Consider the following 14,112-nt stretch of genomic DNA (forward strand, 5'->3'; position numbering starts at 1 on the left):
CAGACACCACAATTTAAAAGGAAGTACACTTGTCAACATTAAATGACACTTCAGATTTTTCTATTTAGTTGTAGACACGTGCTATAATTGTGATACATTATTAAAATAATTTGAGTAAATTACAGTTAAAATACGATTGTTTTGATTGTAAATCTTGGTCTGGAATGAAAGTAGCATGTGATACGTTCTAAATTAAATTAATTTCATCAGTAAAGTAGGTTTATCATGTAACTTCTCTCATTCATTCATACATTCCTTTGTAACTAATGTTTATGGCTATAATACCCCTCTTTCATCATAATACATACATGCATGTTAATATACAATCTGGAAAATGGTTCTTCTAGTTCTCTCATTTTCTATTAAAGCTGTAATGAGACAATTTAAAATGATACACTACCATGAAGGGGTTGTCATAAACAGAATTTTGGTTTATTGATATAAAGTGGTTACTGTGTACTCTTGACAGCAAAGCTGTAGTGACAAAGAGATCACTTCTGTTGTTTTGCATCGTTGTCAGCGTTTATCTGAAACTCCATAAAAAAAAAACTGCACAGAATTCCGCCAAACTTGTACAGGTTCTTTTTACAGAATACAAAGTTGTGCACCTGCTGTATTAATTTTTGATCCAAGTGATTGTTGAGGTTTCCTATACCAAAATATGGATTTGGACATTTCTGATTATATTAGGGAACACATCTCTTCCTCTAAAATGACACTTGAATCTATTTCCGTGCTAAATTTAAACTTTTGTGTAGAATGTATAAAACAATTATAAAATAAGGTTAGTCTTGACACAAAAATTGATGAACATTGAATAATTTGGAACATGTCTCATTATAACTTGATTTTGCTGTAATGGATCTTTACGTAATTTATACCCAATGCTTTTCTACAAAGGCAACTTCCAATGTTTTTGATGCAATTATATGAGGACTTGGTTCAACATTCAATTATGTTAGTAACTTGCAATATATATGTAGCACTTCTTGTGATAAATCAAGTTTTTGTTGAGGGATGTTTCAGAAATTTTTACACTGTAAAGGTTGAGGTTCAACAATAAGAGTGCATCATAATAACTCAAGTTTTTAGTCCCCTACTGACGAAGTCGAAGGGGACTTTAGGTTAGCACTCCGCCCATCTGTCTGTCCATCCGTCAGTCTGGCAAATCAGTTTTCCACACTTTTTTTCTTCATGCTTGAAGATATTGATTTGATATTTGGTATATTGTTTATAATGACAAGTTACAGATCAAGTTCTAATTTTGTTCTGGTCTGATGTTTTTGTGCAGAGTTACGTTCCTTGGACTTGAAAAAAATTCACTTAAATAATCAGTTTTCCCACTTTTTTTCGTCATGCTTGAAGATATTGACTTGATATTTGTTATATAGTTTACACCATGACAAGTTGTAGATCAAGTTAGCATTTTGTTCCAGTACAATTAATCTTTTAACAGTAGGGGACTATGTATTGGCGTGCAATACTCTTAAGAATGCTTGTTGTTAAACTTTTTTGGGGAAATCTTTTTTGCACATTATTTAAGTCCTCAAATACCAGCTTACATTTAATTTTGATGATGTGCAAAATTGACATTCAAGTTGTTTCTTTAATGCAAAAATCTTAAATTAAAGGAAACTTTGTTATGTCATTACAGATAGTCTGTCTTCCTGTGCTATTTAAGATTTTAGTCTCACCTACACAAAGTTGAGAAGGCAAGGCTTCAACAGCTGTTAAAATTTGTGATAAGGTCACTTAAGAAAACCCCTAATCATAATGGTAAATTAATGATAGTTGGTACATATAGGAAGTTAATTTGAAGATTTTTTTGCTTCACCTCCTCGATCATGCACTGTTGAATTTGAAACTTTTGCAGTTTACATGTTAGTTTGTGATTAGGTTACTTTAAGAGGAACCACCAATGGTATGTCAATAATGGTTTGTAGTGGTGTTATGATCACCTCCGCTTCCACAGAGGTTATTCTTCACTGTCCAGCAGAATGTATGTCTTGCAAAAAGTCCAGTTTTCTGTCAATTAAACCCATGAAATTTATAGTAATATATCAAACAATGATAGCTTCCAGTCATTTAATTTTTGACCATTTTCAGATTAATTGTTCAAAGTTTGTAGACCTTAATGGTTGAAGTAAGGGAGACAAGCCTATCATGCACAATTGTGCAGCTGTTAATTTTAACTCTGTTGCAAACAGGTGTGATGAATGTCTAATGAACATTTGATCTATCTTGTATAGAAGTTGTAATGAGTAGTAGCAATCTGTTTAAACTCTTGCTGCATATGTAACCATGAGGGATAACATATTTTCAGGATGCAATTCTTGAATGATGATAACTTTTCAAGAAGTTGGTAAAATAAGTGATGGATCAGAATGCTTGAACAAGTGAAATATTTATACATGAATTTAATAAATATTACTGACCATGACATATGTTGGCTTTATAGACTATCAACATATTTAAACACACAATTTATGTGAAAAATATTGAATTATTACAAAGGTTTGAAACTAAGTTGAACAGCTCAAAATATTCAGAAGCAATTACATTGTATTATTAACATGATCAATGAGTTTTCCAAAAATTACCAGACAAAAGTTTTGATATAAAAGTTATTTGAGTAGTGTTAGCTGTAAAAAAAATTATTTTGAGTTTTATGGTAATTTCTTCTGCATGTTTACAATTGTGGTGTAGAGTAGAACATTTCCCACTGGAGTTGGTCAGATAGATTTTGGTCTGAGCATGGCTTCGTTTATTTTGGAGTTTGGACATTTTTTGGTATCATTTGCATGTCTTAATTTTGTTTAGTTTTATCATTTTCCTGCATGTATTTTTCGTTATGGCTTTTTGGTTTATGCATGTATCATCCTGTCTCTTTCAAATTCTGGGTTGACAAGTCAGGACTAGTTCTATCTTTTCCTCTATCTTAGATGTCCGAGGTTCAGCGCCACCTAGGACAAGGGACAGAATGCCTACAAGGTTGTCTTTGTCAACAAGTCGAGCTGAGGCTACTGATGGTGAAACTAGACTTGCCACTCCATCTTCTGGTGGAAGGATAAGCTTTAAGGCTTCAGGATTGCCAATTCCGGTGGGAAATGACAGTGCTAAGTTAAGGCGGATCATTCAGGACTCAAATAGACCACAGCAGTTAAAACAAAAACCATCATGAGATTATTATCATTGTAACAGACATTTTAAAGTAATAACGGAAAGATAGATTTCTGTTGTAAATTAGTGTAGTCATAAGGACGGGTTCATATGAAGGAAGTCAAAAAATTTTTGTCTTGCCTGCTTAGAAGTTGCAAAGTTGAGACAGAAATCATAATTGTGGTCATTGATAATGTTTACATGTACCCTTATATTTTTAGTCTTTTTCTACAAACTCAAATTAGTCATATATTTTGTAAAAAAAAAATCATGATAATTGTGTTCAATGTAAAATTTACCAAAGATTATTTCCAACTGAGTGTATTTTTGTGAAAATTGGACTTATAAAAATTCTAAATAATACTGACAACAGCAAGAGCAGGTGAGACATAGATATCATGGAACCTTCATGAATAATTTTCATATATCTGTAAATTCAGTCACTTTCATATCACAATGAAACATCCAAAATTAAATTTATGTAAATTTTGCAGTTAAAGAAATTAGGCTTTAGGTTCATCTTATATTTATTAATAACATCATATTTGCGAGCAAATTAAGTTGAATAATGTAGTTTTTCTGAGTGAAAATGGTCAAGTTATATAGTTTGCCATGTGTTCAGTTAAATTTGTAGCTCAAAAGAGTCTTTCATTAACTCATGATTAAGTTTATTTGAGTAGTTTCAATCAGGAACGTAGATGGCAGTTTGATAATGTTTCTGAAGTGATAAAATTTAAATGTGTTTATGAAGTGAAAAGTGTGCTGGTTTTAAATCAATATTTCATTGCAAAAGGATAGAGTTTCCATGCTTCTGTAAATAATTTGTTTCAAATTGTTTCTTTGCTTAGTAACAGTTTTTTGTGAGGCTTATTTTGTTTTGTGCTTTTCAATCATAAATATGAATGAATGGTAAGTGAAAATATAATTATGTAAAATTCATTGTTCATTCCATTGTGAGCAGTGGTAAATATGTTAAATCATTCATACATGGAGTTATTCCTAAGTCATTGTAAGCTAACATAATATCAAATATGGAGAAGTTAGTCGTTTTGTTTGATAATGTTCAGAAGAAAATTCTTATTGCTAAAATGAATGAGTGATGAGTGTAACAGGATGAAAGTTGTGTGCTAAGTGAGAAAGCTTGGTGAATATTAGTGTTATTTAATTCAGTGCAATATTTTATTCTGATGATTATTTGCTAGTCAGTTATTATTAAAGAAATTAAGTTTTAGATTGTTTATAAGTTATTGAAGTCTAAACTTAGATGATTTTAAGGGGACCAAGTAAGATACATATATTTGATTTGTAGCCGTGTAAGGAAACAATGAAAATACTTACAAGAGCATAGTGAAAGCAACATCAAGTATTCCAGAATTGTAATCATGTCCTGTTGATTATATTTGAATAAGCAAGTAAAACCTGTTTATTGATGAAAGATGTTTTTACACAATTCATAACTGTAACTCCTGGCATTTTCGGCCAGGTTGGACATGGTATAGTGGTGGTGGTTGTCTGGGCGAGAAAATTAGAACCTAATTTGAGTAATTTATCCCCTACATTTTTCAATCAAGATCCCTGAAACTTCACAGAAAGATTGCATACATGTTAAAGTTGTGCACCTGTTATTATGGAATTGTTTGAGGAATCCCCGCTTTTGTGAATTTTGGAAATGATGAACATTTACAGAAGATAGTACCGTACCATTTTTGTGTAATCCTACAATTTTCAACCCAGATCTTTGAAACTTCATAGAATGATTGCACTTGGAATTGCAGTTGTGCATCTGCTATTATGGATTTTTTCCCCAGATTTGGGGTATTTTCTAAAACAAATAGTTTCAATAGATGTTTTTATTTTTAACCTTAATCTTTGGATCTTCACACAAAGTTTGCAAACCTATTGAGGTTGTGCACCTTCCATTATGCAGTTGTTTTAAGATCTCCCATTATTTGAAATTTATATTTCCATATATTTAAATGTGCAGTATACATCATTCTCAATTGTTTAAGAAACAGTCTGAGCATCCAAGCCAATGTTCAACTGTCACATCAAGTTCACTAAGTGAACAATGAGATTAAGGATCATTTAAACATACAAGTGCTCTTTAATGAGTATTTCAACTTAGTTAAACTTCTTTCAATATTGTTCTGGTACTGTATGGTGTATAATGAGTAAATCTGGTTGATTACAAGGTTATCATTTAGTAAAATAAAAACATTCTGGAGTTATCATTTTGCTTCATTGATTTTTGTCTCGCCTTGACGGAGACATAGGTATGCTGTTTTCCGGCGGCGGCGGCGTCAACAATGTATTAGTTTGTGATTAGGTCTAGTTCATGGTGAACCACTAGTGGTAGGTCAATGATATTTGGTATGCAGTTGTATTAGCATTGGCACATCTCATTACCATGGAGATTATTTGGCCCCGCCCCCTCAGTCAAGGTCTATTGACTTTGAAACTTTTCATAGTTTACATGTATTAGTTTGTGATAAGGTCAATTTATGGGGAACCACTAGTGGTAGGTCAATGATGTTTGGTATGCAGTTGTATAAGCATTGGCATATCTCATTTCCATGGAGATTATTTGGCTCCGCCCCAGTAGTCATGGTCTATAGACTTTGAAAATTTTGCTAAGTTAACATGTATTAGTTTGTGATTAGGTCAGTTCAAGGGGAACCATTAGTGGTAGGCCAATCATGAATGTTAATTAGTGTTCAGTTGTATAAGCATTAGCACATCTCATTTCCATGGAGAATATTTGGCCCCGCCCCCTCAGTCATGGTCTATTTACTTTGAAACTTTTGCTTAGTTTACATTTAATAGTTTGTTATTAGATCAATTTAAGATGAACTGCTAATGTTAAGTCAGTGATATTTGATATGCAAATTTATTGGCATATGCAAGTATCGTTTCCATGGAGATTATATAGCCCCACCCCTGATCATGGTTCATTGACTTTGAAACTTTTACATAGTTTACAAGTTAATGTTTGTGTTTAGGTTTGTTTAAAGGGAACGACTTATAATAAGTCAATGGTATTTGGTATGCAGTTGTATTAGCATTGGCACATCTCATTCCATGGAGATTGTTTAGCCATGTACCTTCAGTCATGGTTCATCGACTTTGAATATTTGCATAACTTACATGTTAAAGTATTGCTATTTTAATTTCAACATTTGCATTATCAAAATTACAAAAAGGCGAGACATATCTCTGTGATAACAGTTTATTTTAATTGTTTGTGATACCCTGTCTACATAAGTAGAGGGCATAATTATGCCCCCGTAGTAGCGGAGGGGGCATTAATTTTTACCCTTGTCCGTCTGTATGTCTGTCCATCTGTCTGTCCGTACCTACGTCCCAAAGTTGGTTTCCGTTCTCTAAATTTAGTTTGCCTCAACCAAATTTTGTGAAACTTATACACAATGCTTATGGGTGAATTTTGATGGGGTCACTTTAACTGTTCTAGAGTTATGCCCTTTACAAATGGAAAAATTGCTGAATTTTTTGTTTCCATTCTCTAACTTTAGTTTGCCTCAACCAAATGCTATGAAACCTGTACACAATGCTTAATACCACAAAATACAGATCGAGTTTGAATTTTGGTGGTGTCACTTTTACCATTCTCAAGTTATGCCCCTGTACAAATGGAAAAATTGCTGAATTTTTCGTTTCCGTTCTCTAACATAAGTTAGCCTCAACCAAATGTTATGAAACTTATACACAATGCCTATTACCACAAAATACAGATCAAGTTTGAATTTTGGGGGTGTCACTTTAATTGATCTAGAGTTATGCCCCTTTACAAATGGAAAAATTGCTGAATTTTTCGTTTCTGTTCTCTAACTTAAGTTTGCCTCAACCAAATTTTATGAAACTCATACACAGTACTTATTCCTACAGAACTCAGATCAAGTACATATTTGAGTAGCGTCACTTTTACCGTTCTTCAGTTATGTCCCTTTATAACTTTATATGATATGCAAGCGGGGGCATCATCTGTGTCTCATGAACACATTCCCCATTTATGTTATCCTGTATGTGTGTTTGTCTATCCCATACCAGGTATAAGTTTTGGGTTTAAAGAAATTAACCATGAAGGTTTGGTCTCATTATCTTGTACACAATCATTATGATAGGAAATTTCACAAGTCATACATTGTATTTGTAGATATCATGCCATATTATACTTAGACAGAAAAAAAAATTAATTATATATCAAATAAAGTCTAAAAGTATCAAAATTGTTGGCAATGAAAAGTACACAGTTATCAGTGAAACAAAATTGTACTTGAAGGATTTCTAAAGGAAAGTGGTTTATTCAACTCATGGAGACTTTATCATAATATTGATTATGGATGGCTATTTAATATAATTTGAACTTTGTACAATCATTTTCAAGAGGAAATACATGTTTCTTAAGGTTGGACAATGCTAGATATGTATCTCTTCTGTGAGACATAGTCACAACAAACATAATCTTTTAATTAAAACACAAAAGAAAAACATGTACTATGGAGTCATCATTATTCTTGGAGTACTAATGTTGTGGGTATCAGTAAACCATGAATTTGAATTCAAAATATTGCAAATTTTCTATAGGTTTGTGAGCACACTTTGGCAAAACTACGAATTCATATATCCATGAAAAAGCAATTATTGCTCAATCCACGAAAATTGGTACCAATGAAAATAAATGAATCCACAGTAGTTGGGGAAAAACTACCACTAATAAATACAAATAAACAGAATAAATACTGTCTCCTATATTCCTGACTCCAAACAGCACAGGTAAGTTTATTTGAGAGAGAAGGTATTAGATTTATACATGCCAAATCCAACAATTCTGGAATGGTAAAGAAAGGTTCTATTGTCATTGATGAGGGTACAAACCAATAGAAATGAATATTATTGTATTGATATTTCAATGTTTTAAATGGATCATCGTTTGGTTTAAAAATAATTAGTAATCTACAGTCAAGTCAATTATTAACGAAAATAATCAAGTGTTCTTAATTATAATTATTTGGTTACATTATTGGCAGATGAATCCCCTAGACCATACTCTAGAGAAAGGGAAAGAAGAACCAGCACACGTCTTCACAGAGGGATACCTACAGGTGCTGAAGTGCTGCAACGTGATGCCACACGAATTTCTACAGCTCCAATGCAGGCTGGTTTATCTGGTGTCAATTCAGCAATGAGAAGAGGAAGTGCTTCAAAAGATGGTGATATACCTGTAAGGACAGGCTCGTCTCGACATAATCGAAAATGATAGTGCTGTAATCAAATTGTTGGAGGAAGATGGTGCCAATTTTTATGCGAAATGTGATATAAATGTGTCAACATCTACATGATTTACATGTGTGTGTGTTAATGTGGTTGTATAAATGTTAATGATTGATCAAAATCTTTTATAGATCTAATGTATTTTATGTAGGTCCTTGTTTTTAAAAGAGTTCCAACAGTTAAAATAAATGATAAGTAGGTTGAGCATGCATGAAAAATGTATACATTAATTGTATGTATTTACTGAACATGAGTCTCTAATAAACCACCAGGATGTGATTTGTGAAAAATAATTTCCATAACATTCGTACATACAATGTGTTTGTTTTTACTGTAAATTCAGAAATTATTGCGTTCAATTATTATTGCGATTTTGTCATTTTAGACTAAAATGCGATTTTTATTTTTGCGATATTGAGAACAATCCTGTTTAATTCATATAAAAAAATTCAAAATGCAAGTTTAAATTATTGCGATTGTAATCCTGTCGCATTTTTCGCAATAATAAAAACATCGCAATAATTTTGAATTTACAGTATTCATCAATTTCTTTTGCAATTCAAATACAAATTTTCATACTTAAATTTCTGACTTGATATCTGTTTGAACATTAAATATTTATGAATCTGTTGAAATTAGGCTTACTTATATAGAAATGAAGATATGTGTTACATTCACCTTCCATGAAATATGCACAATATAATATACAAGTATCTTGGTTTTAGATTGAATGTTATAACATCTAGGTGTTTTAATATTCAAAGATCTGCTTCTTCTAAGTAGGCATAAACTCAGTATTTATCTGTTGGAAATTTAAAAGAGACATGATAAATGACAGATTTAAAAGAAATAAAAAAACATTTTAAGGAGAATTTGGGACTTTTTGTTATTTTTCAATTTGAATGGGAGAGAATTTCGAAATAAATGCTTTTTTGATTTAACCATACATAGTCTGAAACTTTTTTTTTTTAAAGAAATTAAACCCCACCTTGTGTACATGTTTGAAAGGGTTTTTTATGGATGAAAAGTGTGTGGATCACATATTTTTACAGTGTGATGTATTGAATATTTTATTAATATGTGAATATGTTATTGGTTGATATTTATCAAATTTTAATGATTTGCGTGCAAGAATATGGTCAGTTATTTTAAATATGTGCAGATACACTACTTAAAGGTACAGATAAAAATAAAACGTTTACTATTGTATTAAGTGTAAAACACTTTATGCAACAGTTCCTCAATGTTTAGGCATTTTGTTGTCAATTTTAAGTTCAGTTAATTTCCTTGACATTGAGACTGTTAACTACAACTGTCTATTTGGGAAAATGTCAGTTGTAAAAGTAAACCCTTATCTGATAGCAAAATTGAAATGTGCAAAGTTGGTTTGGTTAATTTCAGTATATCAGATGGTAATAATAAATATTATTCCCCGAGCTAACTTGAAATGTGAAATGTTGTTATATTGGTGTTGTCATGGTAAAATAATATTCTCTATACTATCTTGAGATATATAATGCTGTAGGATAGTAAGATGTGACTTAAGAATCTTCATTGTTTACAATAAGAATGATATATATTATGTTCTGTTTATAACTGACTTAAGAACGATACAACAATTGTATTGCTATTGTTAATCTAAATCAAAGATAACTGTCCATATGTTTTGTCTGAGTAAAACACACAAATTGATCAATGTTACCAACTCTTCCTTACAAATATTAATGTGTAATTGAGTGAATTGTGATTTAAAAAGTGCTCAATTCATTTTCATTTAATATCCAAATTGTCTTAATGTTTAGATGTAAAACTTTTGTTCAAAATTTACAATGAACTTGTCTGCACATTTCTGTGCTTTCTGCAGCATACTTGAATTCCTTTCAGCTCGGTGAATGCTTCAGTCAGATTGTTTTATATCTTCGTTAGATCCAAAATTGTCTCATCATTAAATCTTGTAAAGATGTTGTATGGTCATTTAATACATGTATATCACATCTGTGCTTCAATTATCACTCATTAACAGTTCCAGTTGAGTTCTCAGGTTTAAATCTTATACTGTTTTGTAATTATCATGCATTTCATCAAGTTTCATTTTATTTAAACGTTACAAGTTTTATTGGTTCATATGAATTTAAAACAGAACCAGTTAGTGTATTTGAGCATTCATATTTGTATCAAGTTTGCAAGATCTAAGAATTGTCATCAAGGAAAATTCAAACAATGTTGATTTAAATGATTTTTCATTGTCATGAAAAAAAAAATGGCAGTTAACATTAAGATACAGTCTGGTGTTAAAGACAATATACAGTCTGGTGTTAAAGACAATATACAGTCTGGGGTTAAAGACAATATACAGTCTGGGGTTAAAGACAATTACTTTGTCACAACTTCATTGAATTTTATGAAACTCTGACAGCAGCTTCTTCATGATAAAACCTTCAACAAAATTTTAAATTTTTCATATTTATTTCTGTATTTTACTAATAAATGGACTTAGTTTTTTGTAGTCAAAATAACACTTTACCACTGACAGCTGCAAAGGCAGGCCATATTTTAAACAATTGAAAAGGAAAGGAAATAACTTATCTTTTGTTTATCTAACATTAGTTTATCATTTATTTAATGTTAACAATTAAATGGTACTGAGGTATGAATGGTTAACATATGTTATTACATAGCCAAAACATTTCAGTACCTTTAACAGGGGCGGATCCAGCCATTTTTAAAAGGGGGGGGGGTTCCAACTATATGTCCCATTCAAATGCATTGATTGTCCAAAAAAAGGGGGGGGGGATCCACCACTGTTTAAAATGTTTATCATACAACATTATTTGTGAATGTTCATATACATATATTTATTATCATCACTTATTATAACAAACCTCCAAGAAATATAATCTATGTGAGTGGCACTTAAATTTGCTTTCAATAGCGTTTACAATTTAAGTTTTGATAGAAAACAGGACAGTTCTCTCTATATATAATGGAGGTCTCTAAAAATAAAAGAAGTGTTTGGCAATTTCAGTTTCTTGATATGAATTATCATTAATTGTGTAACAAAGTCTTATTTGCTAATGAAAAATCAAAGTAAAAATGATCAGTCCCTAGTTGGTGTGCCTTTGGGTTATGATACTTCAAGGTGTGTTTGTTATAGTATTGTATGAAAGCTGTAAATAATGAATGGTCAATTGTAAATAATAAATTCATCAAATTTTAATGGATACTTTTCTCTTATATTTATTTTTATTTATACTCAACTTCAATATGCTTAGGACAAAAAAAAAGAAATGTAAGGGAAAAAAACTTCACACACTTTAGTACAACCATCCAAACTTTATACACAAACAGGGCAAAATGTCAAAAAATATCAAAAGGTATCATGGTACAGCTGCTATGGTACAGCAATTTAACAAAGATAAAATAGAATAGAGATGACCATATCTAGGTGTCAGTGTACAGCCTTCAACCATGAGTAACAGTCAATACTGTACAGATAAGTAAATATAACAACAAATACTAAACCTTAGAAGATATAACCAAAGATCCAGTAAAGTTGATACTCTGTATTATATATGGGACACATTCCCCATTTCCATTCTCAATTTTATTGTACTCTTGACACTTTACAGGAAAGTACATACCAATTTTACTTATAGTCATTAAATTCCAGTTCTATGTGCGCCGTAGCGGAGGGGGCATTAAGTTTTACCCTTGTCCCTCTGTACGTCCGTATGTCCCAAAATTGGTTTCCGTTCTCTGACTTTAGTTTGCCTCAACCAAATGTCATGAAACTTATACACAATGCTTATTACAACAAAATACAGATCAAGTTTGAATTTTTGTGGTGTCACTTTTACCGTTCTAGAGTAATGCCCCTTTATAAATGGAAAAATTACTGAATTTGTCGTTTCCGTTCTCTAATTAGATTTAAGAAGATGTGGTATGAGTGCCAATGAGACAACTCTCCATCCAAGTCAAAATTTATAAAAGTAAACCATTATAGGTCACAGTATGGTCTTCAACATGGAGCCTTGGCTCACATCGAACAGTAAGCTATAAAGGGCCCCAAAAAATTACTAGTGTAAAACCATTCAAACGGGAAGACCAACTTTCTAATCTATATAAAAAAACTAGAAACGAGAAACACTTATGAACCACATCAACAAACGACAACTACTGAACATCAGATTCCTGACTTAGGACAGGTGCAAACAAATGCAGCGGGTTTAAACATTTTAATGGTACCAAACCTTCACCCTTTTTCTGAAACAATAGTGTAACATCACAACATAGAAAGACACACTATAAAATATCAACTGAAATAGCTTAACTCAATCAAAGGTCATATTAACACCATTGAACATACACTGAACAAATAAATTTGACCTATGACACAATGTAAATACAAAATAAATAAACTAAGGGAAGAATAATAAAAGTAACATGTTATATTGGTAAGAAATGTTAAACAATTAAAGAAAAACAATATGCTCGAACAAAAATATCAGCCATTTGCAATAACTTTAAACACAGGTAAATGAAAATAATTTTGTTGTTAGGTATACGTGTACAGTACCAATAGAGAAAGGAAATATTTTTACAAAATAAATAATTTTGAAGTTCATAGTACGAAGTGAAAATTTATAGTTATACCAAACACTTATCAAAGCTGGTATATAGACCAGATATAACCCTGAATAACATTAAATAACAAAAAAAGCAATACAATTAGTATCAGCAGGTCAAATAAACAAGAAAGTACGATTTGAGAGTACTCCCAGTTACTGACAGCTAGTTAAAAGCCAAAACAATAATAAAAAAATCATGCATCAGACACTAAAATCAACTAAAACACATCCGAGGGATTTAGTATTTTAACGTAATGGACAGTCAAAGAAGACATGACTAGTGCAATGCCAAAAATAAATGTATGGACAGACAGTAGGATAGTTAGGAGTTTAACCTCTTTATAGATCTAAACGAACGTGGGTGTGTCTTTATACATCCCGCTTGAAACTTTAGTTTCCCTCAACCAAATGTTATGAAACTTATACACAATGCTTATAACAACAAAACACAGATCAAGTTAGAATTTTGGTTGTGTCACTTTTACTGTTCTAGAGTTATGCCCCTTTACAAATGGAAAAATTGCTGAATTTTTTGTTTCCATTCTCTAACTTAAGTTTGCCCCAATTAATTGTTATGAAACTTATAAACAATGCTTATTACCACAAAACTCAGATCAAGTACAAATTTGGGTAGCGTCACTTTTACAGTTCTTGAGTAATATCCCTTTATAATGTTATTTGCAAGCGGGGGCATCATCTGTGTCCCATGGAAACATTCCCCATTTATTTTTTTTCAGTTGATAGATAAAATACAGGACATGGTAAAAAAATTTTACTGTAAAATCAGAAATTATTGTGTGCATTTATTATTGCGATTTTTGAAGGATAGACAAAAATTTGATATTAATTATTCGATTTAAAAAAAATCTGCATATTAATATATATGATATCAGTATGCAAGTTCTTATTATCGTGATTCTTATTTAGTCACATTATTCGCCATTAAAAAACCTCACAATAATTTCTTGATTTTTTACAGTATGTTTCAAGCAATTTTTTTTTACAGATTTCTGTACTGTTGCCCCTACTTGATGAC

At 31.4% G+C, this 14,112-nt stretch overlaps 1 protein-coding gene across 4 annotated transcripts in view; it reads left to right on the top strand.

Moving 5' to 3' along the window:
• The window catches only part of LOC127709045 (casein kinase I-like), a 29,126-nt gene extending 17,461 nt beyond the window's left edge, over positions 1-11,665 (top strand). For 2 of the 4 annotated variants that reach the window (XM_052214368.1, XM_052214371.1), the window contains exon 9: positions 8,205-11,665. In XM_052214368.1, coding sequence (XP_052070328.1) covers positions 8,205-8,434 — 230 coding nt within the window. In that variant the 3' untranslated portion in view covers positions 8,435-11,665. Of the gene's footprint in view, positions 1-2,942; positions 4,391-8,204 lie in introns of those variants that run through there. The other 2 variants (XM_052214367.1, XM_052214370.1) reach the window with 1 other exon arrangement.
• Positions 11,666-14,112: the final 2,447 nt, after the last annotated feature.

Source organism: Mytilus californianus, unplaced genomic scaffold, assembly GCF_021869535.1.
Source record: "Mytilus californianus isolate M0D057914Y unplaced genomic scaffold, xbMytCali1.0.p SCAF_7, whole genome shotgun sequence".
Lineage (NCBI taxonomy): Eukaryota > Metazoa > Mollusca > Bivalvia > Mytilida > Mytilidae > Mytilus > Mytilus californianus.